The 27,023-nt window shown below is 37.6% G+C and overlaps 1 protein-coding gene across 1 annotated transcript; it reads right to left on the reverse strand.

Annotated features, from left to right (window-relative positions):
* Positions 1-13,363: 13,363 nt before the first annotated feature.
* ZC3H6 (zinc finger CCCH-type containing 6) lies at positions 13,364-26,932 on the reverse strand. The gene is made up of 12 exons (XM_053458711.1): positions 26,710-26,932; positions 22,459-22,636; positions 22,097-22,201; positions 20,943-21,165; positions 20,456-20,586; positions 20,156-20,272; positions 19,432-19,543; positions 18,169-18,278; positions 17,896-17,963; positions 17,301-17,677; positions 16,539-16,634; positions 13,364-16,302 (listed from the first exon to the last, which is right to left on the reverse strand). Exons 1-12 carry the CDS (start codon positions 26,793-26,795, stop codon positions 14,813-14,815), a joined length of 3,093 nt encoding a protein of 1,030 aa, XP_053314686.1. The 5' UTR covers positions 26,796-26,932; the 3' UTR covers positions 13,364-14,812.
* Positions 26,933-27,023: the final 91 nt, after the last annotated feature.

Genomic DNA, 27,023 nt, shown 5'->3' on the forward strand with positions numbered 1-27,023 from the left:
ACTATGGAGTTATTTTTTCACTTTCTAAATACAGAGGTGTTTTCAGACTACAGTAGAGGAAAATGCGTTATGCCTCCTATGTCCCCATAACATCTTTGTTAACCTACTAAAACCGCGGTGTCTTTTGCTACAAACAATGTTTTTCTTTTTTGTCCTAATTCTGAACCTGAGACTGTCTGCTTTTAGGTCTCTCCTTTGTTTCAATGTATATATTTCATATTACCAGTCAGTATTGAAGTGTATCCAAACATATCACGCTTACACAGTTTCATTGTTAAGGTTAGCAAGTAAAATAAAAAATATATACATTATGTCAATATGGACGTGTCTGAGACTTCTTTGCTTTATATAATAAGGTACAGTATATGTCATGCAGGTACACACACAGTGTTATACACCCGTAAATAACACATTAGATCACTTAGATCACAAAAAAATCTTAGAAGTTATTGTGTGTATTGACAACCCATTTTTTAAAGCATTAGGTGCTAAAGGCAATCTTTTTCATCTAAGCCATCTCTATTCCCCAAAAAGTGAAGACTATGATTGGAGCTTCGCTGTATGCCCTGCTCAACGTGAACAAGAAATTATAACAAACCTCTGCTGGATAGTGTAGTGTGTGGGAAGAGAAAGACCGGCACACGGTTACAGTGCATGAGTGAGGGGCTGCTGTATCATGTTGCGTGCAGTGAGGAGAGGAGATGCTGACGGTAAGGGCCGTCCTTAACAAAATAGGGTGCTTGTTCTGTCCTATCTTGGTAATTGGGGTGCTTAGTGGGAGGTAAGCTGTGAGCAAGAGAGAGAGAGGGACCGGGATAGTGACAGTGTGCGTGGGTATGGTGTAAGTGTATATGTGAGCGTTACTGTATGGTTTTAACCACAGGGTTTGAAGCAGCGGCCTTGCATATATCTGTACATGTCCTTGTCAGCATGACATGACATCCTTTTTTACAATTGTGGCTAATTTTGTTATCGGGCCTCTGTATACCAGAGCTTCTCCCAAGAACCCTTGGTGTTTGCCTGTGCTGATTCTATTCTGGTTTATGGCCCCTGCCTCTGGACTCCATTTTTTGATTTCCCCTTACTTCTTCAATTCCTTGTTTGGACCTGCTATCATTCAGTTATTAACCCCAGCACTTTGTTTATGCCTCTACCTACTTGTTGTGTACCATGTTTTGGACTGATCGTATATGACTTGGTTTACATCTGCCTGTTTCCAGACTCCTGCCACTTGCTAGTTCCTGCATCACGGTCCTGTGTCTACTGGCGGCAGCCTAAGGCTGACGTAGACAGGTGCAATCAGTAAATCCTGGATCTGCCTGCCCCACACAGGATCCTAAACAAACACCTGTGTATGCTGTTAGCATGTGTGTGCGTATGCCAGCAAATGATGTTAGAGTGTGTGTGTGCGTGTGTATATATTAGTGCACGTTGTTGAGTATATCAGTATATAGTGTTAAGAGTGTCAGGGGTGAGCCTATGGCTAATGTAGTCTGGGAAAGGGGGTAGATAAAGAGGAAAAGAGTTTGCTTATGTGTAGTGTGTGTTAGTATGCGTGTTTTAGTGTATGGTGTTATAGCAACGAAGGACGCCGATCAATGTTCAATCTTGGAATGTAATGATTTTATCAAGATCACTAAAGGTCACATTATGAAGAACAAATGTTACATTGTCTGTGTGCGCATAAAGGTTTGTGTGTTTTCTTTTCATACACATGTCTTGAATCTATCTATCTATCTATCTATCTATCTATCTATCTATCTATCTATCTATCTATCTGTTACAATCAAAATGCCTGTCTCTTAATACTAAAGGGTTTAGATTATCCAGATGGTTGTTTTCTAGAATTACATGAAACCTAAAATACACAGCATATTGGAATGTAGGGCATCTGATTTGAAAACATTGAAATTTTAAATACAGGGGGAGGGGGATAATCCATCGGCAGCCATGTTGTACTTGGAAATAAGACACAGGTGATTTTAAACTTGCTTTTCTTATCCTTTGCAAAAGGACTATACTAGAGCTTAGAAAGCAGGCCTTGATGCAGCATGGTGGACGGGACGTTGCAGACATTTGGCTTGCTAAACTGCCAGGCTCTATCCTATGCAGCGTGTATAGGGGATACCGAATTTTGTTGTTGGACTGATCAGTATTTGGTTGCTTTGTCCTTTAAAAAACAAATAAAAAAAATTATTTGTGCTTCCAGTCCTAGAAATTCACATTTACATAACTGTTTCAACTTAAAATATACATTGTTATTTTTTAATACATGTTCATTTTTGTAATATTATGTATCACATATTTTTCATTTTTGTTTCTCTGGCACTGTAAAATGCATTATAATTTCAATCAAAATACCACTAGTAGATACATCGCCGTTTACATAGCCTGTTGTATAAATTAACAACGTGAGAAAACAGATGAAATTAAAATAAAAACTGTGAAAGGTCATTTTTATCAGCTATTACTGTTACATGATAGCTTGGGCCTAGTCATAAATAAAGCATGGTACTTTAGAGGAACCAGATGCGATGTCATGTTACGAGCCCGATGACAGAGGTTGCTATGAGACCACACCGTTTCTATGGTTCACATGAATGGCATGTCATCCTCATTTACAAAAGCAATACGTTTACCTGTACTGTGTGAATGGACGGACAAAAGAAAATGGTAGGAAAATACTTTTATGGATATGTCTGTGTTTTTACTTGGACCTTTCATCGTGCAGAATATGTACCAGCCACAATCATGTTGCTTTATGATTGCAAAGTATTCTGTAGCATTGTTAAGCAGTTTTTCTTTGCATTATCATTATACAACAGGTAATGCAATTAATAAAAAAAACATCAAGGGACTATGTATTTATGATGGAACAAAAGTTACATTTTTCTGAGGACTAGGTTGTTCGTTTATCACAAATCTCATTAACTATACAGTGTAAAATACTAGCTTTTTTCTTCTCAGGGAAAAGGGGAGAGGAGATAAGAATTTGCTTGTCTTGTTGAGAACTTCCACAAGTTCCTCAATAACCTACCCAAGTTTCCCACAACGCCAAACTTTGTGTGAGTTGCACCTGTAGAATCCACATTAAAGATATTTTTTATAGAAAACTGTGACCAGATATTCCCTTTTTACGGATGTACTAATAAAAGTGCATATTTCAGTATAAGATTACTACAAGTGTTTCTAGCATAAGTGGAAATATGGTGACTCCACCAGATCTGCAACCATTCTGGTAGTAGGATCTTAAATACATATTTGGTAATTTATTCTTGGTAAAATGTGTGTAAAATATTTGCTTTTATACATATAATTGTAATGCATTATGACAATGTTACGCAGGATGCAGCCGATTCCTTCTCCTACTGTGACATCAGCTCAGTTTTCATTACCAAGACGATAGAACGTATTATTTCTCCAATGGCTGTGCAGCTTTGCCATTTGATAATTTCCCTGGAATGCAATGGACCCAAACACAGTGGATTAAATTGGGATTTAGAGAAGGTTGCAGAGGATTTATCCAGAGCTACCGAACATTTTGCTCATACAGCTATCAGGTACTGGTTATTAGAAATACATATTTACTAAATAAAATAAATTTGTTATTCTTCTGAGTTAAGTGATCAGGATAAAAGTTCATTATTCACATTATAATCCTGTACTCGGACTAAGTACCTCCGCTATAGAGATGTTCCTTACTGCTGAAAGCTTAATTGCTCAAGGGATTAACCCTTCATATTTCCCCAAACACTAGCCGAGATTTAGTGTAGGGGTAAAACAGAACTCGGTTTATTGAAGACAGCACAGCTATTTATATACCTTAAAACATGATAGGATTAAGGGTATAATCTCAGCAACCATCAGACACCATACAGATCTAAGGCCAGCAGTGCCCACCCGACAAAGAGTTACTATTTCGGGGTGATCCTGAGGGAGCGGTGTCAATCCCAGGGTACCAATGGAGAGATAATTTCCCCAGGAATAGTCCACGGCTGGGTAAACCCCAGTCCTAAATATTGGTAATAAAACCAGGGTTTTCAAACGAGCTCCCTTTCCGCAACCACCATCAAGTGTTGCCTACCACAAGCTTAACGTATCCTCAAAAGAGCGACGTGGTGGGAAAAAGGATGTCCGTAGTGACGCAATTATAATTGTCGGCGGGCATCGACGTGGTTCCTAGCCACCGCACAGTTTCAAGAATCAGCGGCTAGGTCCCGGTCAGGCGCCAAGCAGGGGGACGGTGGAATCTGACTAACATTAGGGGTATACAGGGTCCGTGAGCCTTTAATCCTTGAGAAAATCACAGGGACGGGGTGTAACATATGAAAACAGGTATGGGCCAAAATAACAGGTGGGCTGTCACAGGATACAATTTAAAACAAGAGGTGTTCCAAGGTTCTTACAAGATCAGGCTAGAAGAGGGTATGGCTACAACAATTAAAAGGGAGTGGGCAGGACTGATTGGGGGGGTGCAAAAACATATTAATTTATGTTTTATTCATTTATTTGTGTGAAGTGACCACACACACAAAAAAGCATTAAAAATACTATGTTTTCCTTTATTTTTCTTTTTAAAGGAAGGAATTCTAGTTTAAGAAACAATTTACCTGATTTAATGCTGTTGGTTTTCTATACAGGCTGAGTGCACAGTGTGATGACAAATGTCTAAGGGATGAACTGGACCAGACAGCAAAATCAGTTGTAATAATTGGGAAGAACATGTTATTAACTGTTCAGAAGCTCTGCATACAACCCACTATTCTGAAGCACCAAGAAGAATTCATCATAGCAGCACAAAACATCCTGCTGGGAATCCTGAAGGTGCCGTATTAGCCATAACCTTCTTAAATCTTAACTCTAAAAATACTACTGTTCATTTGACGTGTGTTACAGCATAATTTTAAGATAATACATAATATGATAATTTAATAGACAGGAGGCGAGTAATATATTTCAGCCATTCTTTCCTTACCCCTAGCAGAGTTAATAAGAAGGGGGGGGAAAGACGCAAAGGTGTTAGTCTAATAATTATATACTATTGACAAATCAGAAGGCATCTAATCATCAAATGCCTACTACAATTAGAATATTTATAAAGTAGAAGAAGGATGTTTTATTACAAACAGGAGGCTCTCATTATGGAAGCTTAAGGCTAAACATAGATATAAAAATATCACAGAAGAAGAAATATGAGCAATAGGTTAAAAATACAATTCTATAATGAGAATTAACATTTTATGTGCGTGAGGGGATGCATGATTAGACGCAGTTACATGAGTTCTCCTAAATTGATTAGACATGCTAGTATGGTCATCTTTTGCTACAAATCTTAAACAAAATATAGTCTCTTGTTTTTGAGCTAAATATGTCCAAACAAATTACACCAACTGAATAAACAAACAACACAGGCTGTAGTCAGTTTTGATAAATGGTTACGCTAGAAGTTGACAGATCCACCATAAATCAGTTGCTTATGACTCTTATTGGCCACAATAAGAATGGATTGGAGAGACTAATGAAATACTTGCACTGATATAATTTATAAATACATTGCGGGTAAAAAATGGATTTTGCTCATAACACACCCTATTCTCAGATAGATCTCCCAAAACTGGAGTATCACATTTAAAGTAAAAAAATATTTTTCAGAATAATCTTCCAATAAATTACCAATGTATTATGTTCTTTCAATAGATCCTTCAGCTAGAAGATGAGGCAAATGTAAGAAAGATTTGTCAAGCTGCAGACTGGGTCCTGGATTGTCTAATATTTTTGCAGACAGCAGACACCATGCCACATCTGTTGACATACTTTATTGAATTTTCAGAGGCTTTGCTTTTATTAAACAGTGTGACAGAAAGACGAATGAATGATGTCAAGGATTCTTTGCACAGGGAACATTTGTCGGGGACCCTACAAACACTCAAAAAATGTGTTCCGATGCTACATACAGCAACACAGAGCAATATAAAACATAGACAAAATGATCAAATGATGGCTTCAAAAGAGTATGTCTTTGATCTGGCTTCAAAAACAACTCGCAAACTGAAGTTTTTGTTGACAACTGGGACAGTCCAATATGACCAAGTTAAAAAGAAGGCATTGTTTTCTCAGCAGATATATGATTTTTCTGGTTTACTCACCAATGCATGCCCTGCCAAGCTGCTGACCAGTGACATTGACTTCCACGTAGGAACCATAGTGTTCCACGCTATGTTTGTAGCCGACTGTTCGAGACAAAACATAAGACTAAGGCTGGTGAGGCACTGTCACCGTATTTTAGAACTTAGAAAATTATTATTTGACCAGTTAATACAACTGCAGGAAAAGCCACCACTGAGAAAACCAAACGTTGATCTAGAGCAAGTGTGTTCCACTATCAAAGAACAATTGGAACATCTTAATTATACTTTGGTCTGTGCGATATTATATTTGATTCTAGATAATTTCACTAATACCAAAGATCCGTTAAAGAAACTGCTGAAAGCTTCACTAAAGGCTAGAAGAAAACCAAGTTTTTATCTTCAACATCCATTTGCTTTAAAGGCCTTCCACCCTCTTCTTCAAGCATTTCACAGTCACTCCAACCAGTTGTTAAAAGTAGCAAATCTTGTTTCAGCTCAGTGTTCTGAGGACAAATCCGTGGAAGAAATACGGAATTGTACTGAAGCCTTGTGCAAAGTAAGGGATGAGGTAATAAGTCTCTTTGTAGACGCTAGCAAAACACAATGTGTAAATAAAATCATTAGGCAGGCCCATTTTATATATCAACGATGGGCACAAGTGACAGAAAACTTGCTAATGAGTTTTGATGACATGGTGACGATACATGAATTCCTAGACCTATCTGCTACTGAAATGGCGGAAAAAAGGCATGTCTGTGAAAAGTTACTGGGGGGTCAGAAAATTGAGACTTTTCACCATCAGGCTGCTGACCTTTGTGGTCTATCCCAACACGTTGTTCAGGTTATTAACCGATATGTTGACCAAAGCAAAGATCCAATATTCAGGAATGGTTTACGTGTCTTAGCCAGGCAGTTTGAAAGCTCTGTAGCTGAAACAAGAACATCTATAGCAAAGTGTGCGGAATTGATCTCATCCGGAGCAGCTCTGGGGGTATTCTTGGAGAAAACGAAACATTTGTTTGAAACTTTTCATAATGTGCAACAAGGAGTAAATGGCTATAAACATCCAGACTTAATGAGTCCTCTGAGGACAGAAATACAATCAGTCCATCGGAAGCCAATATTTATTGATTTCAGTGAGTCAGCGATGCCACAAGAAGACACAGTTACGGCTTATCTGGATCCTAATGTAGATTTATTTTCACATGAAGGATTTTTAAGCAAACCTCTTCCTTTGACAGTTTCTTCAAGCAAAGAAATATTGAGTACCATGAATAATATAGAAGTAGAACAGCATGCAGACTTACATTCGTTGGTCAATGACCTAATTATGGCAGTAAAGAAGCCTGAACATAAAGGGATTCACACCTCCTGTTCTGCTCTTATTCACATTGCTAACACTTACATTGAAGCAGCCAAAGAGTTATTCCCTCCTGGAGAGGCGCCTGACACGGAAACTGTTATTAACTATAAGGACACTGAGAAGCTTGCTTCACATCTTCTTTCATTTATTAATAATAATGGAGCTATGAACTCATCTCTCAGTATGGATAACCTTATTCAAACTGCTATGTTCCTCACGCATCACATTGAACACTTAAAATTAAATCTTATACTATTATCAGATTTCTGGTATAATTTCTGTAACCAGTTATTCTGTTCTCCAAGTAGCATTGACCTTGCCAGAAATTCTCAAACTTTTAACAGAACTATGAAGAATGTAGCAGCAATTGTTCATTTAATATGTGAATGTAACACTGAATCAGAATGCACACTGTTTTCTGGAAAAAAGGAGACCCTTATTGCAATTCAAACTAAATTGACCACACTGCAAGGTATTGGTAAACACCTGCTGACCAAAGAGTGTTTTGGTGTCACGCGAGATGACAAAGCCCTACTGGAAAGTAATTGTTTATTGTGGTCGGTTACCATCCAGCAGTTATTAAAATCCATAGATGACTTTACGGGTAGCAATATTTCATCTATTCCGGAATCGATAAATTTAGCCAAAGTGAATGTTACAGAAAGCCAGAGCTTTGTCTTTCTGTGCGAAACATCTTTATGGCTTCAAGAAACAGCAAAAATATATGTTGCCAACTGCCTAGGAGAAGGAACAAAGGATAACATTACACGTTTAATGGCAGAGGTTACATCCGCCACTGAAACCATTTTAAAATTAAGGGATACTAGAAATATGTCTTCTGGTCCAGGTATATTTTTAGAGGCAGAGTGTTTGCTTTTACAACGAGAGCTTTTCATCAAATCAAAGTTACTTATGTACCATCTAAACAATATATACCAGGAAAGCCAATACTCAATGCATAATGTGGTCGATCTTGCAATCTCATTGACCAACACTTTGGTCAGTGACAAGATAGCTGTAACAGGAGTTTTTGAAAAGAATTCATGTTTGCTGATTGACAACCTAACATTTTTAAAAGAAATGCTTGACAAAGCTCTCCCCTTGAGAAAGCATGCAGAATTAATATTTTTGGCTGAGCATCTCTTTTTTCTCACCAGTCATATCTTGACAAGAGCGAAGGCTCTTCTGGAAAATGGGACATGTTGGACAATTTTTATAATTGAGGCCATGTCACTAAACTGGTTGGCAAAAGCCAACCAGTTAACGTTACACCTTCAGCTGTATACTGATTTAGATGACACCACCTTGGCTTTAGTCCAAAAATGTTTAAAGGGTTGTGGACCATTACAGCCGGAAACAACTGACAAACCAGTTTTACTTGAAACCGGAGGTCGAAACAATTCAACAAGTTCAACTGATATAAATTTAAGTGAACAAAACAAAGTTTTAGACAATGAGAATAAAGCTTACATTGAGCATGAACAAAGCTTCATTACAAGCAATAACCCTAATGTACTTTATATCCAAAAGACTTGTGATGTTGAGGAAAGTGAATATGAATTCAATTATGCTCATGGTTTGTGTCAAAGACAGCAATCTTTCAGAAAAGAGCTAATCATGTCTGAACAGAAAGAACAAACAGAATTACATGAACAAAAGAGAAGAATAATATCATCAAACAAGACATTTATTTTAAAGCACAAGGTGGAATCTAATATTCAGCAACTGGAAATGTGCAACGCAGAAACTCTAGATGACTCCAATAAAGATGCAGCACAAACAGATAGGGTATCCGATATAGCTATTGTTGAACAAGAAGGTAAATGTTCACAAAAGGAATCAACCAACCAGAAAACACAGAATTTCCATAAAATGGAAAAAACAAATGAACCAATTGTAACTTTCCAGAAAGAACTCAAAAAGGAAATCATTAAAGATCAGGAATTGTCCAATGAGAAAACACATATAATGCCTACCGAGTCGGAACAAAATATACGTTTTGAGGAAAGTCGGAGTGATTTTTGTAAGGATAAACAGGAAACAGCCTGTTGGTTACCTGACAAAGTAGTCAAGATAGACAAGGAAGAAGTGGATTGCAAGAAACTCCAAGTTCTTTCATTTCAGGAAGAGAGGGAAACTCCAGCTCCTGTAGAACCACCTAAGGTACCAAAAGACAATATTTTAATTGAATGATTAGAACATGGTTAAAGTCTCATACAGCCAGCCTAGTCCGTAATGCCCCTCTAGAAAAGTGGAGGCCTTCTAAAAGAATACTATTTGTGAGTGTATTTGCCTTTTAAGAACTAATCAAGGGTCAGCTCATTCCAGATAATTACTACAACCTTGTGAGAATTAGGGGAGGCATTGATTACATTTCTTCCAGTGCATTGGGCTTTTGCTCAGCTGGGCTACTGCCTGGCTCAGGGGCTGGCAACATCACGCAGAACCCTGATATGAAGCACCGACACTTAAAACCTCTTGTTTACAAAGTGTATCACTCCATTATTTGACCTCTTGCAAGCCATCCCCAGGATTATACCTTTGTGACAAACTGGTGGGTGATAGCATCCCAACATCAAAGGCTCACCACTTATTTTTATGGCATCCCATGTCATAATAAAATGGTAATAACAATACAGTTTAATATGTGTCTGATAATAGCGATGAGGACATGCAAAAAAGTATATTGTATACATGTGTGAGGGTGAATGTGGGTATATAAGCAAGTTGGGAGAGCTTGATTGACATGTGCTTGATGAAGCTGCACCCTATGCCCTGTATCACAATTATAAAATGTGGCCACCCTTTTTACAAGTGGTTTCATTGCATTATGTTTTTCATTTTAGATAATCTGCGTGCCACAGGAATACATACTTGGGCAGACATACAACGTGGCTAAATGTCCTCTGACGGAAGAGGTGGAAACTTGGGAGGGTGAGAGCAATGTTGTTGTTCAAGTCGCAAGAGAAATGGCGGCTCATATGTCATTCATGACACAGTATCTTAGTAGGAAAGGACCCATCAAGGTACTTCTTCTGATGCGAGTCTGTTGACAGTAGGGGTGGCTAACTTGTCACCATCTCTATGTTCTGTATTAATTCTCTGCCATTCAGGGGTTGGTCAGATCTGGCTTAGCATTATGAAGCAATCCAGAGGGTATAGGAATAGAGTAGGGATAGTTGGTGCTCCATTTCCTTATCCTAGAGACCACCTGAGAAGCATGGCACACTACGGTCATCGCACTTCTGGAGCAAGTCACGAGATGGAGCTGGCTCATATTGAACTATTAGGAATTAAAAAATGCTTCACTGACATTCTTTGTACAACTTTACTACAAACACCTAGGTGAAAAAACAGACTTTACCCATTGAGGTACTGACTAACCTCCTCTAATGGGACATCATGTAAGAAATATTTTTGTGTTAAAAAATAATCTTGAAAGACAATAAAATTAGACGTCTCAGACATATGTTGGTTAGAGAGGAGAAGCCTGGTGTATTACAATATACAAGTAACGTGTAAGCAACAGTTTTCATATAAACCTGTAGTAGCTGCCTGTTGATGTTCTCACATAAATTACTTTTATTCCTATGCATGCCTTAGATTGACGTGCTTCTCTGAACTTCTTTTTTTCATTGCTTTGCAGTGGGAACAAAAAAAGATTAACTTTGTAATACTTTTTTCAATTTAGAACACCAATGAACTTATTGCGTCTGCTAAATGTATAGCTACACACGGGCTGACATTTGTAAGATACGTTCGTATAATGGCTAAAAACTGTATAGACAAAAGAAGTTCCGCTGAGCTTCTGTCTGGTATGGCGCAAATTCAAACCATCGGTAGGCAACTCTCCATTATCTCAAGGTAAATATTAGTGTGCAAGTTTTGTGGAGGTTACAGCAGCCTATATGTAATTTAAGGTAGTGGGAAGGGAACAGCCACCCAAGCCCCATAGAGGACTTAGGTATGTAAGTGGAAGGAAAAGCTTAAAGGATGTTGGTCAAGGGATACAAGGAGCAAATGTTGATGATGAGATGGGGTGATGGCATTTGGAGAAAATGTAACATATTGTTCTCTTGCCTGATATTGTTTTCCATGTGCTTTCAAAAGAATTGGTACTTTATTTGAAATTCAACAACATTCCAACTGCATTTACATTTCACTTAAAGGGACAGCTAAACATCACAAATTGCAATGTTGTGTACACACAGCTCCTAAATAATAAGCCTAAAGCAAGATATATAGGGCTAAATAATATTTTGACTCAGAGTTTCCAATGTCAGTAGGGCAAATGCAAAGCATTAAATAGGGGAAAACAGGTTTATAATTTAAAGTCTGTGGAAAGGAATGTTCATGGAGTACCATATATACCATGGCATAATAAAGCTTCTGTACGCTTGTGTTTAACATTTTAAAATATATAGTCCCGGAATAGTGAAGATGCAGTAAAAACATTAATGTAACAATGTAATAATTAGCAGAATTTTAGTATTAAAATTTAACAATTGGAAAATTTTCCAACAACCAAAAAAAATAAAGTACAATGTGTTTCAAAGCTGTTTGATAGCAAAATACAGCAGGGCAAAAACAAGCTAAAGAAAATGGGCAAAGATATTGCTTAACAAACAAAATGTTATGAGGAAAGTTACTGTAATCAGAGTAGTTGTTAACCCATAAATTAAACATAGGTCCTTATTTAGGTCTACAATGAAATATCTACCATCTACTTTACTTTTTGGGGGACTTCTTGAATTTTTAGTGTAAAAGCAGCCACAGGATGCGATGACTCCAATGGGGAGGACGTGCTGGTTAAAAACGCGCAGAACCTGATCCACAGTGTTTTACAGACATGGAAAGCAGCAGAAGCTGCCTGTCTTGCGGTAAGCACAATATAACGATTAACTCAAATACACAGGAAATCCACAACCTCCTACGTTTATGGAATTTGGAGTCTGTATCCTGTAAGCCAATTTCTTGCACAATTGTAAGCACAATTATCTATACCTACCTGCACATTAAACAGGTGTGGGAAGGTGATTTTTCCCTACCTATCTCTTTGTTAATTTTTTTCCACTCACACTTAGTTCCTATCTTATGAGACTAGGCCTGTCTCATCATTCCTCCCACAGCCTCCATAAGGAGATTGAGGGAAAAGCCTCCCTGGCAGCATATTATGCACCTAACTTTACTTATAGCCTATCTAATGAAGTTCTTTCAAAGAGGTGCTCTATTTATTTCCAGGCTTCAGGTTGAGCAGTGACTGTATATATTACACTCATGCACTTATTGGGCTTTGAGAAAGAAGAAAACAAACGCGGACACCATCACATCATATGTATCAGTATATCTTCAAAATGATGTTTTTTCCAGGAAGCAAAAGTTATTTTTAAAATTTACTTTGCTTTGATAAAACGGGTCCAGCTCACTCTGTGATAATTCTCTCTTTTTTTCCCATAGAACACAGGAAGTTCTCCCCATGACGAAGAAGAAGCAGATGTTGCGGCTTTCTGTGCTCATTTGCGGAAGAGACTGTGTGACAGAAGCAAAGAACTTACAAACTCCAATACGTAAAATATATCCATAAAAATTTGTTACAACTGTCAAGAACAGCAACTTTTTAGCCTAACATATCAATACTTTTTTCGTACCTGACACAGAATGCAGGATCCAATGCAGGGGGCGATCTACTTGAAGCTAACCTTAGGGGAGCCATCAAGATATATCTTACACTTAAGCTGTTCACACATGATGTATATGGTGACAGTGAATGGACATTCAGAATGATCATTCGTTCTATATATATATATATATATATATATATATATATAAATTAACCGTTACCAAGTAATCGTAATGTACACCTTAATGTGTATGACTACCAAAGCAGAACAACTTTCATTTTTTTTTTTAATATTTAGTTAAAATGTTATGGACAATACAAGTACTGAAATTACATAAACAAAACCAAAATTGAATATATTTGCATGCAATACATACACATCTACTGTTATACTACTAGCTTCCCTGTGGGGAGGGGGGGATAAAAAACCAAAACAAATTATATTGCTTTTAACAGCACATGACGGGTCTAGTTCTGTACTATACTTTTTGTCTATGTACATGGCTTCATAAAAATAATTTAAAACACAATTGAAACTAAAAAGGTACACAAGGATGTGGTTTACCTATACTTTGCATTTATCAACAGCAATAAGTAATACACACTGAAAAATTATCTTAGCCTTTTCCAGACTGATAGCTTTAAAATTACAGGCTTTCCAGACACATCTGTTTTTTTTACATGGAATTTGTAATTTACACAGTATTGCTTGATACAATAGTTACAAATATTGATGCGAAATATTTAAAGGAACAGTCTAGTCCCCAACATGTTTTTCTTTTTAATACATACATTATAGAATCAAATGCATTTTACTGCATGCATATAAATGCTAGAAAAGGAGCCTTCCCATGGCGGCTTCTGAAAGCAGGAAAGCATAAAAGGTATACTTTTGGTGCTCCCATTGAAATCAGTGGGGGTTGGGGCAGCTAATCACACACATGCTAATAAAACATCATTATTACTCAAATACCATTCATGTGATTGGCTGACGCTATTCCCGTTGACTTCAATGGAAGTTCAGCTCTTATTGCGTGAGAGCGCTACTGTGCGCATGCAGAAAGGACACACATAGATGCTCCCAGTAGATGGGAGAGGGGTTAAATGGGACAGAAGTCTTATTTTTTTAATCTAGTGAATGCACCAATTTACATGCAGTAAAATGCATCAAGCAAAATTGACTCAAATATGAAAGTAACATGAAAATGGGCTAAGTGAACCTTTAAATATTCTTAAAAAAGAAAACAAAAATGGAAATTTTAGCTTACATTAATTTACAGTTACACAAGAGGCATATATACCAGCATATATGTATTTACACTCATTGTAGGTGAATTATGTACATATGTTGATGCATATACATTTATAAATGCACAAATCTATCTTTATCTACATTTAATATATAAATAGAAATATACATACACACACACACACACACACCTGTTTTCTGCATTATGTTCCATTTTACAATAAAAGTGCTTTATTTCATCAACTTTGTTTCCTACCACAACTACCACTAGACTCAGAAAAAGAGTAAAATACCCCAAATTTGCACTTGGTATAACATGCATCTGTATGTGTTTCATATTAAAGTGTAAGAGCTCAAAATGTGTTTGTTTATAATTTACAAATAAATAAAACTACAGAAGTCAATTACAAAACAATTTACAGATCAATGTACAACGGGCATTAAAGATTACACTAACAAAATGGAGAAGCTGTGGGATCAAATGTTTTGAAAACATCTTTTAACGGCTTATCGTCTGACTCCGGATCAGCACTGCTGTCCTGCATCGGATTTGCCAATCCTGCTGGTTTGATTTGCCTCAGTTCGTTATACTGTGGCCGCATAAGGCCCGTCAATGCCTGAACTGGTAGGTTGTGAACAGCTGGAGCAGTGGCTGATTGACAGTCCACTGGAGGTGAAGGATCTTTGTTTGCAGCACCAATTTTATTGGCAGTAGAATCAGCAGCTACTGCTTCGCTTTCTTCCGAACTCTGAGGTTGTTGCACAATATCAGTCTGTTCAGTCTCATGTTTGATTGGCTTGTTAAAATTTGACATCTTTTTCTGGTGATCTCCGTTCTCCCCTGTAGAAACCAAAACCGAATCCGAAGCGGGTGTGCTGTCTCTAGGATCATATAAACTGATATTCTTCAGTATAGGACTAGGAGCTCCCAATCGGACATTTGAAGAGGACAGCTTGGGAAGGTAGGGCGGCAGGGCATCTTGATCAGATTTACTCACAGCAATTGATGTCGAAAAACTAGATGACCTTGGTGCCAAGTGAGGATCAGTCTTTAGAGAACTGGACTCTTTGAGGATTCCATGATGGTTGTCAGCGCTGGGTGTTCTTTGAGGCCTGGAGTGAAGATTTTTTTTTAGCCGAGGATCTCCCAGTTTGTTGCTTACCACACGGGAATCCGCCTGGTCTGCTGAAATGCTCCTGCTGATCCCGCCTGGGTGTTTAGCTTTCGCTTCCAACCTTGGATCTTGTCTTTCTAATCGTGGATCTGTCGCAGAGTGGTGCAACTCGTTTGCTAGATTTCTTGACTTCAGCAGCCTCTGGTCAGCTATCAGTGGAGGCAACGGCAAGTTAATGGATGAAACCGGATCAGGTTTAGGTGGAGGCACTGGTAATAAATCTTCAGGTGCCCATACTATTAGTTTGGCAAAATGTGGTTTGGCCAGTAAGATGTCCATTTTAATATGACTAAACTGCCTCAGTTTACAACGGGGATCTCTTAGAGATACACCGGGTGGTGTTTCTAATGGAATTAGAACAGCTTTCTCCCTTAATTCTCTCTCTAACTCTTCCTCATCGTCATCCATTCCTTTCTGCTTGACATTTCCAGCAGCCTGTGGGTGGTGGCTATCAGACCTCACACTACCCCCTGTGGTTATCTCACCAGGTTTGCTTTTTCTTGGGTGTCTGATAACTCTTGGGTCATTGCACACAGTTTCTCCAGGAGTTGGAAAATTTTGCACTTGAGCAGGTGTTGTTCTGGGATCATTGGCTTGCATCATGACAACCCTGTCTTTTGTCAGTCTTGGATCAAAATTTACAGTAGTTTGCTGTTCAGCTGAATTATTCTTTGTAAGTTTTGCTTGATTTCTTAGTGTTTTTAAGATTGATGTCACGCTACTTCCTTCTTCTTCTTCACTACTTGTATACCAATTTGTAATATCTTCTGGAGAAGAAAACAAAAAAAAAAAGACATTGGCAGTTGGTCAGAATACATCTATGTTATAAGACTCTACCCATGTGCTTTAGAATAAGATTTTATTTTTTATACTACATATTATACCTACCTACAATTAATATGTTATATTTTAATGCCATACTTGGTACTAAAGGCACATACTGTTCTCAGTAACACACTACTATATAGAGGATAGGAACATTAAGTAACAATATTGTGTATACCTTCATCTCGGCTCATCGACCTTTGTCGCTGAATCACATTTCCTTCTCCCACATCAAGATTTTTCCCAATTCTTGTAAATGAAACTTCGTGTGTAGCTGGAAGTTAGAAACACCAGATCAAATTAAACAACATTGTATATTCATTTAAGAAAAATACATTTTATTAATGTTTACAATTAGCATTGCAACCTTTACAGCAAAAATGTTTGTGCCCAAAAATCTAGGACTGTATTGAAGATACCTTCCTTATTTATACAGTCCGTGGTTCATGGACAGCGTTAGATATCTTCTGAACCATTTTCACCCCTGTTCAGTGTTCTTGCTTAATATTTGTACATTTACTATTGGGTTAACTATAAACTAACCATGCCCATGAAGGGTTCTGTGAACTTGCCCAAACAAAATCCTGTCATCTGTACTGGATTAAATGCACCTTTTTCAGATAAGGGATCATTGAAAGCGAGAATAGTGGATAAAAAGGGCCATTGAATGAGATGTGTGTCAGATTGCCTATATGGGTGGAATAGCAACATGTATTAGCAAGAAAGAGCCAGTATTTAGAAGAAATATTAAAAATGTTCTTTGTAAGGAGAAACAAAACTATAGTATTGTGTATAAACAGTCTGTAATTTGGTTACATAATTGCATGAGTTGCTTTGAATTTGGCTAATGTATGTTGCATACAAAAGGGATCCATGGCATAAAAGGCTATACCAGAAAGTATGCATAACAGCCAACTCATGTTTGTTAAATAAAACTCACACAAAGCAGTGTTGGAGGGTGGTATGCTATGGACGGCTTGCTGAGAATAGAAATTTTCATAGAATCCAGACTTATTTTGCAAAGACTGATAACTGTTCGGTTGCATAATGTTCTGCTGATCCTCTGTGTTTTGGAGGAATGGAGGTCCTTGCAAACCATGGTTATCTCTCTGGTTATTTTCTGAATGACCTTGCATTCCACATGTGCCAAATGGGATGGTCATTCCAGTCATATCTGGGTTACCAAACCCGGGTACCGATTGCAATGGTGGACTTTGTGCCATGGGTCCAGTGTCTGGCAATGGTTCAGAGTTGTACATCGGCTGGTGATTTCCTTGGAACGGCATTCCTAAGAATGGTGGGCTGTAAAAATTTATGCTGGATAAAGAGAGACGAAAAAAGGAGAAAGGAACAATGTCACATTTATTCATTGCTAAAGATAGAATTAAGATCCAAAACAACATTATTTAATTCTCAACAACAAACCAAAATGCGTTTGTAACTAAAGTAGGGGTCTCCCCAGTCCATAAGTCTATAGTACTGCCCCTGGTTAATGAGATGTCGCTATGCTATTAGAAGTGAAAAGTGACACTTACCCATGCCTCTGCATGTTCTCCCCATCATGTTCATCTTCAAGCAGTGGCTCTTCCTCCATATTCAAAGCCTGCATTCAATATATTGTAGAATTACCGTATATTGTTATAACAAAACAAGTATATCCCCTAAGGGGAACTGGATCATACTTCTAATCAAAGCAAAAAAACATTAGATTATTACATTTTTTATTTATTAAAAAACCATTATACAAATAACCGTTCTTGGACGAATACAGTAATAGAACAGGAAGTTATCTCCCATTTCAATCTTACCTTATTCAATAACTCTCTTGTGTCATCCGTCAATTCATCGTGTGAAAACTTGCAATGATCCCCCTGGTAGCACTTTGTCCCTGTATGGTAAAACTTGCATGGAAATTCACGTATTTCTTAAATATTAAGGATCAAAACACCCAGGGTAATTTGCCCCTATGCCATATGATTTGCTTTGCCATGTTCTGCAAACTTAATTGCAATCAATTGCAAATGAGAGCATGTTGGCTTTGGCTATGCATACAAGTGAATATATATAAAAGTCTTGTGTCATAAGGACAATTGCACTCCGCACATTATGTTGCACCTACTAGTTAGCGCATCCATCGATGCAGAACCAAAGCAAAAAATTAAGAAAAATGTAAAGGTTTCATAAAAACATTTACTAACACGATTACATTGATTGCAATTAAGTTTGCAGAAAGTAGTCAACAACTCGTATCTATGCTAAACCGGCCTTCTCATCCACATGTGTAAGGATTACAGGGCCACATAAACAACTGGAGAAATATCTTACTCTGAGATACTCTTTGAATTTCTATAATACCAAGATTTTTACAAATCAGGGGTACAAGTTTTGAACATATGCACGGTTGACTATTTCACCCTTTCGTGACAGTTTTTTTACCCCCCTAATATATTATATATTGTGCTTTGAAGATATTTTCCTTCTAGCGGGAAGTCTGTGATTTACAATTGATATGTCATAAAACAGTACTTTTTTTTGCAATTTTACATAGAATTTTTATCATTCCCAATATTCATGTTTTTTAAATTTTATTTTATAGGGGAGATTTCTAGTGGGAGGGGCATGAGGTGTTTGGACTACCTATTTTATAATTTGTTTTTACATTTCTTTTTGACTACTGATCCCATTTAGAACTTCAGAGAGACCTTAGGGATGGTACCCCTTATGGTGACATCATTGGAGTCTTTATTTTTTTAACCTTCTTACTTTTAATGTTTATTTTTTAATTTAATTTAGTTTGAAGAATGCATATTAAAGGCCTGTATTATTTTTTCATGCTGTCCCTTTAAACATTCAGTACAATTTACATAATTATGAAGCCAGCAGTAAGCCTACGTTTAGCCAGACCAGCATAATGCAATAGATGCATTCAAGTTTTGGTTGTGTGATGACAACCAAAGGAATAATTCCACCAAAAAAAAATAAAAAAAAGGAGCGAGTAAAACTGTTCCTTGCCCACTGGAGGAGTTCCAGTCTCCAAAATACATTTTGGGTGACCATATAAAAAAGGATATTATGCATGTAGAGGCAATTCTCTCCTTTGGTACAATATCCTAGTATGTAAAACTTGCAGATTTCCTTCCTCTTCTCAATTTCTGCATCATGATCAAATTTACACTGCTCTCCCTGAATAAAACAAAACAAGATAAGTGCGATGTCAAACTGCAACGACATGAAAGCAAAATGTTTGGATTTTCCAGTTTGAACACAGGAATATCTATTAAAAAATAATAACAAAATGACTTGTTTTATGAATACAGGACCTCCTGGGCTATTTGCAACCCTGACATGTAACACAACTGCATGTGAATGGCATTCCCACCCAAACAGATTTTTTAAGCAGCAACACATTCATGTTACTGGGTGTCTGAATGATATATTCTCAGAAGTGTTAAACATTTCAACTTCCGGACATCAATATGTAATATGAAGAGCCAGCTCAGTAGAGAAGGGTTATCCTTGATTATAGGCTTGACGTCCCAGAAATCTTTCTGTATAAACTATGCATTATGCAGGGCCAAATCAGGACCGGATTTTAGTTCTTTAAAATGTACAGTAATATCAGAGATTTTTAAACTGTGCAAACTACGTTTTCGGGAATACGGGACGTATACGGGATGAGCACGGCAAGTACTGCATAGCCGATTAATATGACTAGTGCAGCAGAATGTAACACAGAACAATCTGGTTAGTTTAATATATTTATTTTCAGCAGCATGCAAGGCTCTACCTTATTACCTTAATACACCGCCTGGCCAGGAAGTATTTGCAGATTTGTTTCCCTTTGCGCTCCACTGTATGCTGGTTAATGAAATCTTGACTCATGTTCATCCACTTTTTTCCAGGCTTGGTATCCTACATGAGAAAGAAAAGTTTAGAATATCAACAAGGTAAGGAGAATTCTGTGGTTGCACATATATATTCAACTTACCAAAAAAAAAAAAAAAAGTCTCTCTTCAGCCATACATTTTTAAACAGTTTTGGCTACCAATCTTTTGTGGATTGTCGGTCTAAGTTCAGTTTTGAAAATGTGCTTACCTCTTGAAAGTCATCTTGAAAGTATGCATTTGGTCTCTTATGCATCCCTCTTCCTCGCCCATGATCTTTCTGTTTCTTCTGTATTCCTCGACCACGTCCATAGGGAAACCCTTTTGCTTGCTGCTCAGGGACTAAAAAAAAACCAAAAAAACAAAAAAAAAAAAAACACGATAAATGGTTTCCTAATATAATTATACAACAATGTGTATCTAGTAAGATTCTTAAAATGTTAGGGAGAAAAATTGGAAAACAAACAGACTGGGGCTCTCCTCTGAAAATAGATTAGGTTTCAAACTTAGTGAAAGCGTCAATTAATAAATGTACAGATAACCATTTTCTGAAACTGAAAATAATATATTCAAACAATCCTATTTCTTCTATGCATGCAAAATTGGGGATAGTGGGTGAATCGAGTGCTATGCACATTTATTAAATAAACCAGAACTAGTTAAATTTATAGCAATATTTAACAGGCAGCAACAGTTACCTTGATTTCCTTTCATATTTGGATTTTTAAAAGGTGATTCAGCTGCATTTGAACTTTCTTTAGCTTGTCTATAATGTTTGAGCTGCTCAGCAAAATCATCCTCCTCCTCCTCTTCCTCATTATAGTCACCATCATTGTAGTTACCAAAATCATCATACTTGTTTACATTCCTTTTGTGCTGAGCTTTAGGAGAAGTCATATAGTTCCCCAACATAGGAACAGGCTGAAACAGAAAAAAAAAAAAAACAGACGGCTACTTGCAGTTATCTTCGGGTGACCAAGATATTTGCTACAAAAGTATGTGGACATCTGACCATCGCACATATGTGAGCTTGTTGAGCATTCCATTCCAAAAGCATTTGCATTCATATGAAGTCTTCTGCAAAGGCTTTCCACAAGATTTTGCACTGTGCCTAAGAGAATTTGTGCCCATTCAGCCAAAAGAGCATTTATGAGATCAGGTACTAATGTTGGACAAGAGGGACTGGCTCACAATCTGGGAAGGGTATACATATCCTGAACAAAGGCCTATTCCCAAAAAAACCCTTATTTCTGGGGTTTCGTTTTCAACAACGTGTATTCCAAAAGCGTTGGCCACACAGCTTGTGACATTTCAGGAAACACCGCATGTGAGGTAAAGTCAGACACCTGTAGTTTCTGCCCACTTGTAATTACCATGTAAATGTTAAAGCCATCGTTTCATGGTAATTATCGCTGCAAACTTTTTCTAACGTTTTTCCCAGCTCTTATTTCATCCCCTTATCTTTTGGACCCGTGCACATGGATGTGGTATTATCATTTGTTTTATATAGCGCCATCATATTCCACAGCACTGTACAATGGTATACATTCTTAAATTCTTAAATTAACTTATGATGAGAGTATATAGTATCAATCTTCCAAACTAAAGCAAATGCTTTCATTAAAAGCCTGCAACCGACACAAGGAACACAGCCAATATTACAAGGATAATAATTGTTGTTATCAAATCAATGCTGTAGTAGTTGTTTACAAGACGGGAGAATAAAAGGCGCATAAGAAGCACAACCATAAAAATGTCTTCAAGGACTTAATCAGACAAATGTTAGAGATGCATAAGTTTTTATGAAAGGACTTCTGCATTTCTTTTTTTTCCCCCACACATTAACTCTTACCTGAGAAAACAGAGTGTCAAAATCCTTGTGCATCGATTCTTTGTGGGGTCTTTCTGCATGATCGGTATCCGAGTCATAGCTGTACTCAGAGCTGTTGTCACTATGCTACAAAACAGAAAATACAACATGAACACTGCCAAGAAGTCATGTTTATATGACCTGGCTCCTAGTATTTATCCAGTTCTATATACAGTTGCTGGAAAGAGTGCATATTTATATCTATAAAGAAGTTTAAATTCTTTACGCAGCAGAGCAATTAACTGTAAAGTATATTAGCAAACAGCCCCCTCCTACCCGATACTACTCAATTTTGTCAAATCAAAAACTATAAAATGGATAGTTAAGTCAAACTAGTTTCACACCTTGTGTTTCTCTCTCCTGCGACGCTTGTCCTTTCTCTTTTCCTTCTCTTTCTTCCGCCTCTTTCTAGATTTTTTGTGCGTTTTTTCATTTACAGGGATTTCAGATTCTGTCGTTTTTGGGTCTTCCACTTCAATGCCTGCATCTTCTATCTCACCATCTTCCAGTTCCCCATCCTCTCTATAGAAGAATAGTTCATATTCAGAATACAAAAAAGGCAGCATAGTTCCAGTATGTTCATAGTTTTGTAATAGTTAAATTTAAGTTAATGCACCCAATGCCAAAGTAGGTGACAGCACACATATATCCCAGGGTAGACACAAATAAGAAGAGATTAAATTATACAAATATGCTTTAGAAACAAGTTTTATTGGGAAGGTTTTTAGAGTGGGGGCATTTGTGATGTTACAGTCAATGATCCCTGCTGGTTAGAAGGGATCACGAGTTTTTCCTGCATGCTGGCCAGTTCAACCGGTACATCAGCAGCATGCCGACGTGGCAGCAAGCAGTCATATACAGGTGCCTGTCCCGTAGACTGATCCCTACCCACATATAAGAATTAGGATTTCTTCTACACAGTAGTTGCAACTGCTGACCACTTACCCAATTTATGTTTGACAATATACATTGATTACAATACCCCACATAAATCATTTTTTTATGTTTTAGAGAGCCCCATTATCTCTTAAATATTACCCTACAATATACTAATTTTTTAAACTTCTTAGTTGCATTTTAATATTAACATTAATGCAGACATATTAAATTGTTATAGTGGGCATATTATAGGCATAGTGACTAATTGCATGGTGCATGTCCATATACCTAGAGGAAGTAATGTTTTTCAAAACTTGGCATAGCTTCTCTTCTACAATTACTGGAAAAGACAAAAATCGTAACCATCTCCAGTTTAACCCCATTCTAAATCGGATTTGTTTCTGAACTTTAACTACTCCCTGCATCTGGTATTTGAGTAGTTGGTTTGTGTAGCAGAGGGTTGAATGACCAGTTGGCGAAAATTGGTCTAAAATTTGTCAGTAAACTTGGAGGAATTAGTTAATCAACCATATAGCGAAAGACTGCTGCTAGGCTGTAGTCCTTCAGCTCTGGGAATTTTAGACTGCCAACCTACTCCTTGGTTGCTGCAGCCCCACCAACCCAATCTGCAATTTTTTGCCTTCCCTAAAAAATTTCGAGAAGCAGGCATTTAATAGTTTCTCATCTTTAGGCTGTAGTAGGAATTGTAATAGCTAAAATCACAAAGCAGCCTAGGAAAATGTATGTGTTGAGGTCATACAGTAGAGATGGGCAGCGTGGAATTTTGACTCCCAAATAGTCTATATATCAAACACTGCATATAATTCCATTACCACCAGGGTCAGGTAATCGTGAGCTATGAACCAGTATAAGGTCTTTTGTTTTGTTCAGATTAAGTTTACAACCCACTACAGGCCCACGTCTATTAAGCAGCCCCAGTACTGTAGGGAGTGTGACCCTCAGTTCTGTGATAAATATAGTGTTAATACCGCTAGCTTAAAGGGTTTGGAAGCAGTAAAGATATATCTATATCTATCTATCTATCTATCTATATATATATATATATATATATACATATATAAATAATTTACTTTTTCTTTATGTTTATTTTATTAACTTCTTCTTGGAAGAGTGAAAAAACTTTGTTTCCTTGCACTGCCAAACACAATCTGTGTGATCAACCAACAGGAAGAACAATCAGAGATCCCAGCAAGGTGTAGACAGACCCTGCTTGTTCTCTCCTCCAAAGCACGGGAATGCTTGAATGCGCGATCAGGCATTCCTGATATAATGGTGTACTGGTACTCGTACCGAGCACTGTTACAAATGATCTGTCCGCAGGGGAGAGTGCAGGCAGTCAACAGACAGCGTTCAAAAGGTTAAACAGACAACTCTCCTCTAAGACTCCTTGGACCCAGTTTTTCCTGACACTTGTCACTACACCATGCTTTGCCTGGGGTAACTGTACTACTTACAATTAAAGTATGATCGTTCCAATTAATAATATATAGTAAAGATACATTTGCAACTTCTCTTGATACTGTTAAAGATTTGCAGTAGTCTAGTAGTTTTTCATGTATCTCTTACTTGGCCATTTTCATTTTTTGGCTGTTCCTGCCATTGTGTCTTTTGAAACTTTATTTTAGACTGTTCCTGCATCCATTATACACATGTTTATACTGAAACCTTATGGAAAAAAATATTCTTCCTAAAAAGATCTTTATGTCAATGAACAGAGCATAAAAATTGTTAACGTTTTTAAAATGCCCAACGGTTAATTTTTAATAAGTGATTTTCGGTTACTTGTGGTGCATACTATAATAAGGCACCGAACTATACACAGAATGCATGAACCTGAAATGAGCTCTTTCTGAAACCAGTATATACTATGTACACAGGGCCATTCAACATGAATTTAATGTGTGACACAAGCAACAAAGCTGCCTATACATAAAAAGACTTGATGGCCCCAAAGCCAAACACATCTGCGTGCGTGCCAGCCAGGCACAGTCAATGTATTATCGCAGTCAATGAATTTACACCTTATAACCGTGATCATTCAAGGACTGAAAGACTTTGGTAAGACAAGATTTACCAGAATCATATTAAACCTTAAGAACAAAGAGACCTTGATCTCCTGAACTCATCATACTGCAAGTAACAACACATCCCAATCCTTTTTTTTGTTTGTTTGTTTTTGTTTTAAGATGTTTGGTTATAAAATATAACCCTTAACGTCATAATCTCACTGCCTGTATTCTGGAGGTATCAAGGATTATCAGGTGAAATCAAAGAACCTGTACTTACTACAAAACATATTGGGAAAATTATCCTTTTAGCGTTGAAAGAAAAAAAAAAAAAGTATGTCACAGTGTTGGGTTTTGTTACAAAGCATCCTCCTATCAGTTCTACCCTAACTGTAAGAAACAAGAAATTCTATCCAACCTGGAACCGAAGTTTGGTTACTTAAGAGCTCACACACATAAAGCTTTTATACATCCATTGGAGCTTATCACATGGCTAGTTCCTACTGAAGACTATCTGACTGATGACCTTTCTGATGGCGACAACCATCTCATTGCAGGTTCTCCCTGACAAAGTGTTTTTATTTTTACACTTCACACATAACCCAGATTCTATTCTGATTCTAAAGAAAAAGTGAGAGGTGGCTTCACAGTCCATAGAGACTCATCATAATCTATATGCAGATGACAAAAACTTGGATATCACAAGCCCTGGCCCCTGGTCTCAAACTGCTCGGTAGTGCGGCAGTTCATGTAATAGTCTTATTAGCAAAGGTTAATTCAGCCACCTTTAGAAATGGGCGATTGCCATGCTAGACACCACATCTACATTGGGTAGAAACAGTAGACACGTCATATCTTTTGTATATTGTATAAACAATAGATTGTGAGGTTGTAAGAGCAAGGCCCTCTTCTCCTTTTGTACCAGTTTTTGTTATTGTGTGAGATTTTAAATTATCCACTGATTGTAACAGCGCTACGGAATCCGCTGGAGCTATATAAGTAAATGTAATGTAATGTAAAGCAGACCACTTGGATATCCAAGATGCTGTTTTTGTTTTTCTCACCATAAAGCAGTAACATTTGCTATTTAAGATTCCACCAGCCATTATAAACACTCCTTTTGGGCATCGTAGGGCCCAGACACCATCTTGCCAGCAACCAGCATGCCGGTAACAACATGGCTCGAAACCAATACTAAGAATACACTGACAAAGCTTTGCCAGCATTCTTCCTGGGGATTTTTTTTTTAAAGATGCTTCCTGGTGCCTGACCAAACAGCACAAAGCAGAATACTTGATAATTTCATTAATTTTCTTCCAGGCTCTGTTTAAGCACATGAGACATCTCATCAATTAATGTAAATCTGCATGTTTTATGTATAATATGCCTGATAAGGGGAGGGGCTAAATCTGCTGTGTGCTATCATGGGGGTGTACCTGGGGTGATGCAGAATTCCCTGAACCGTAGACATGCAAGACTGTGTCCAGTAAATATACATTATAACAATGCATGGGGTAATGTATACACACCTAGTGCTTCTCATACACAAATAACACATCTTTCTTTCACAACGCCCAGCTCATGACTTCTCTTTGTTACACACCAATATAAAAGGATAGTAAGCATTTTCCCATAATCCACCCCACATTTTCCCATACATTAGACAAAGTATATATAATATTACTCGACCTTTCATCCCCTGCATGTTCAGAGTCTGTCATGTTTTTGTGAAGGGCTGGGTTTGGGGGTCTGGAGAACAAGCTTTCAAAAGCCATGTCTGATGAATGATGACAAATCCCTTTTCGGGTTTTTCTTGTTGCAGACTATTTATATATTAGATTTGGAACGCGCAGGGAACGTGAGCCCGAGACTACACGACAACCACGCATGCGCGACGAGAACGCCATTAAAGGCCAACTGCGCGTGCGCGTAGGAGCCGATACGTAATACCCTGGAAGTGCTTTGATTGGTTGTCTACACGTCGCTCTGACTAGCACTCTGGT

This window comes from Spea bombifrons, chromosome 3 (genome assembly GCF_027358695.1).
Source record: "Spea bombifrons isolate aSpeBom1 chromosome 3, aSpeBom1.2.pri, whole genome shotgun sequence".
Classification (NCBI taxonomy): domain Eukaryota; kingdom Metazoa; phylum Chordata; class Amphibia; order Anura; family Pelobatidae; genus Spea; species Spea bombifrons.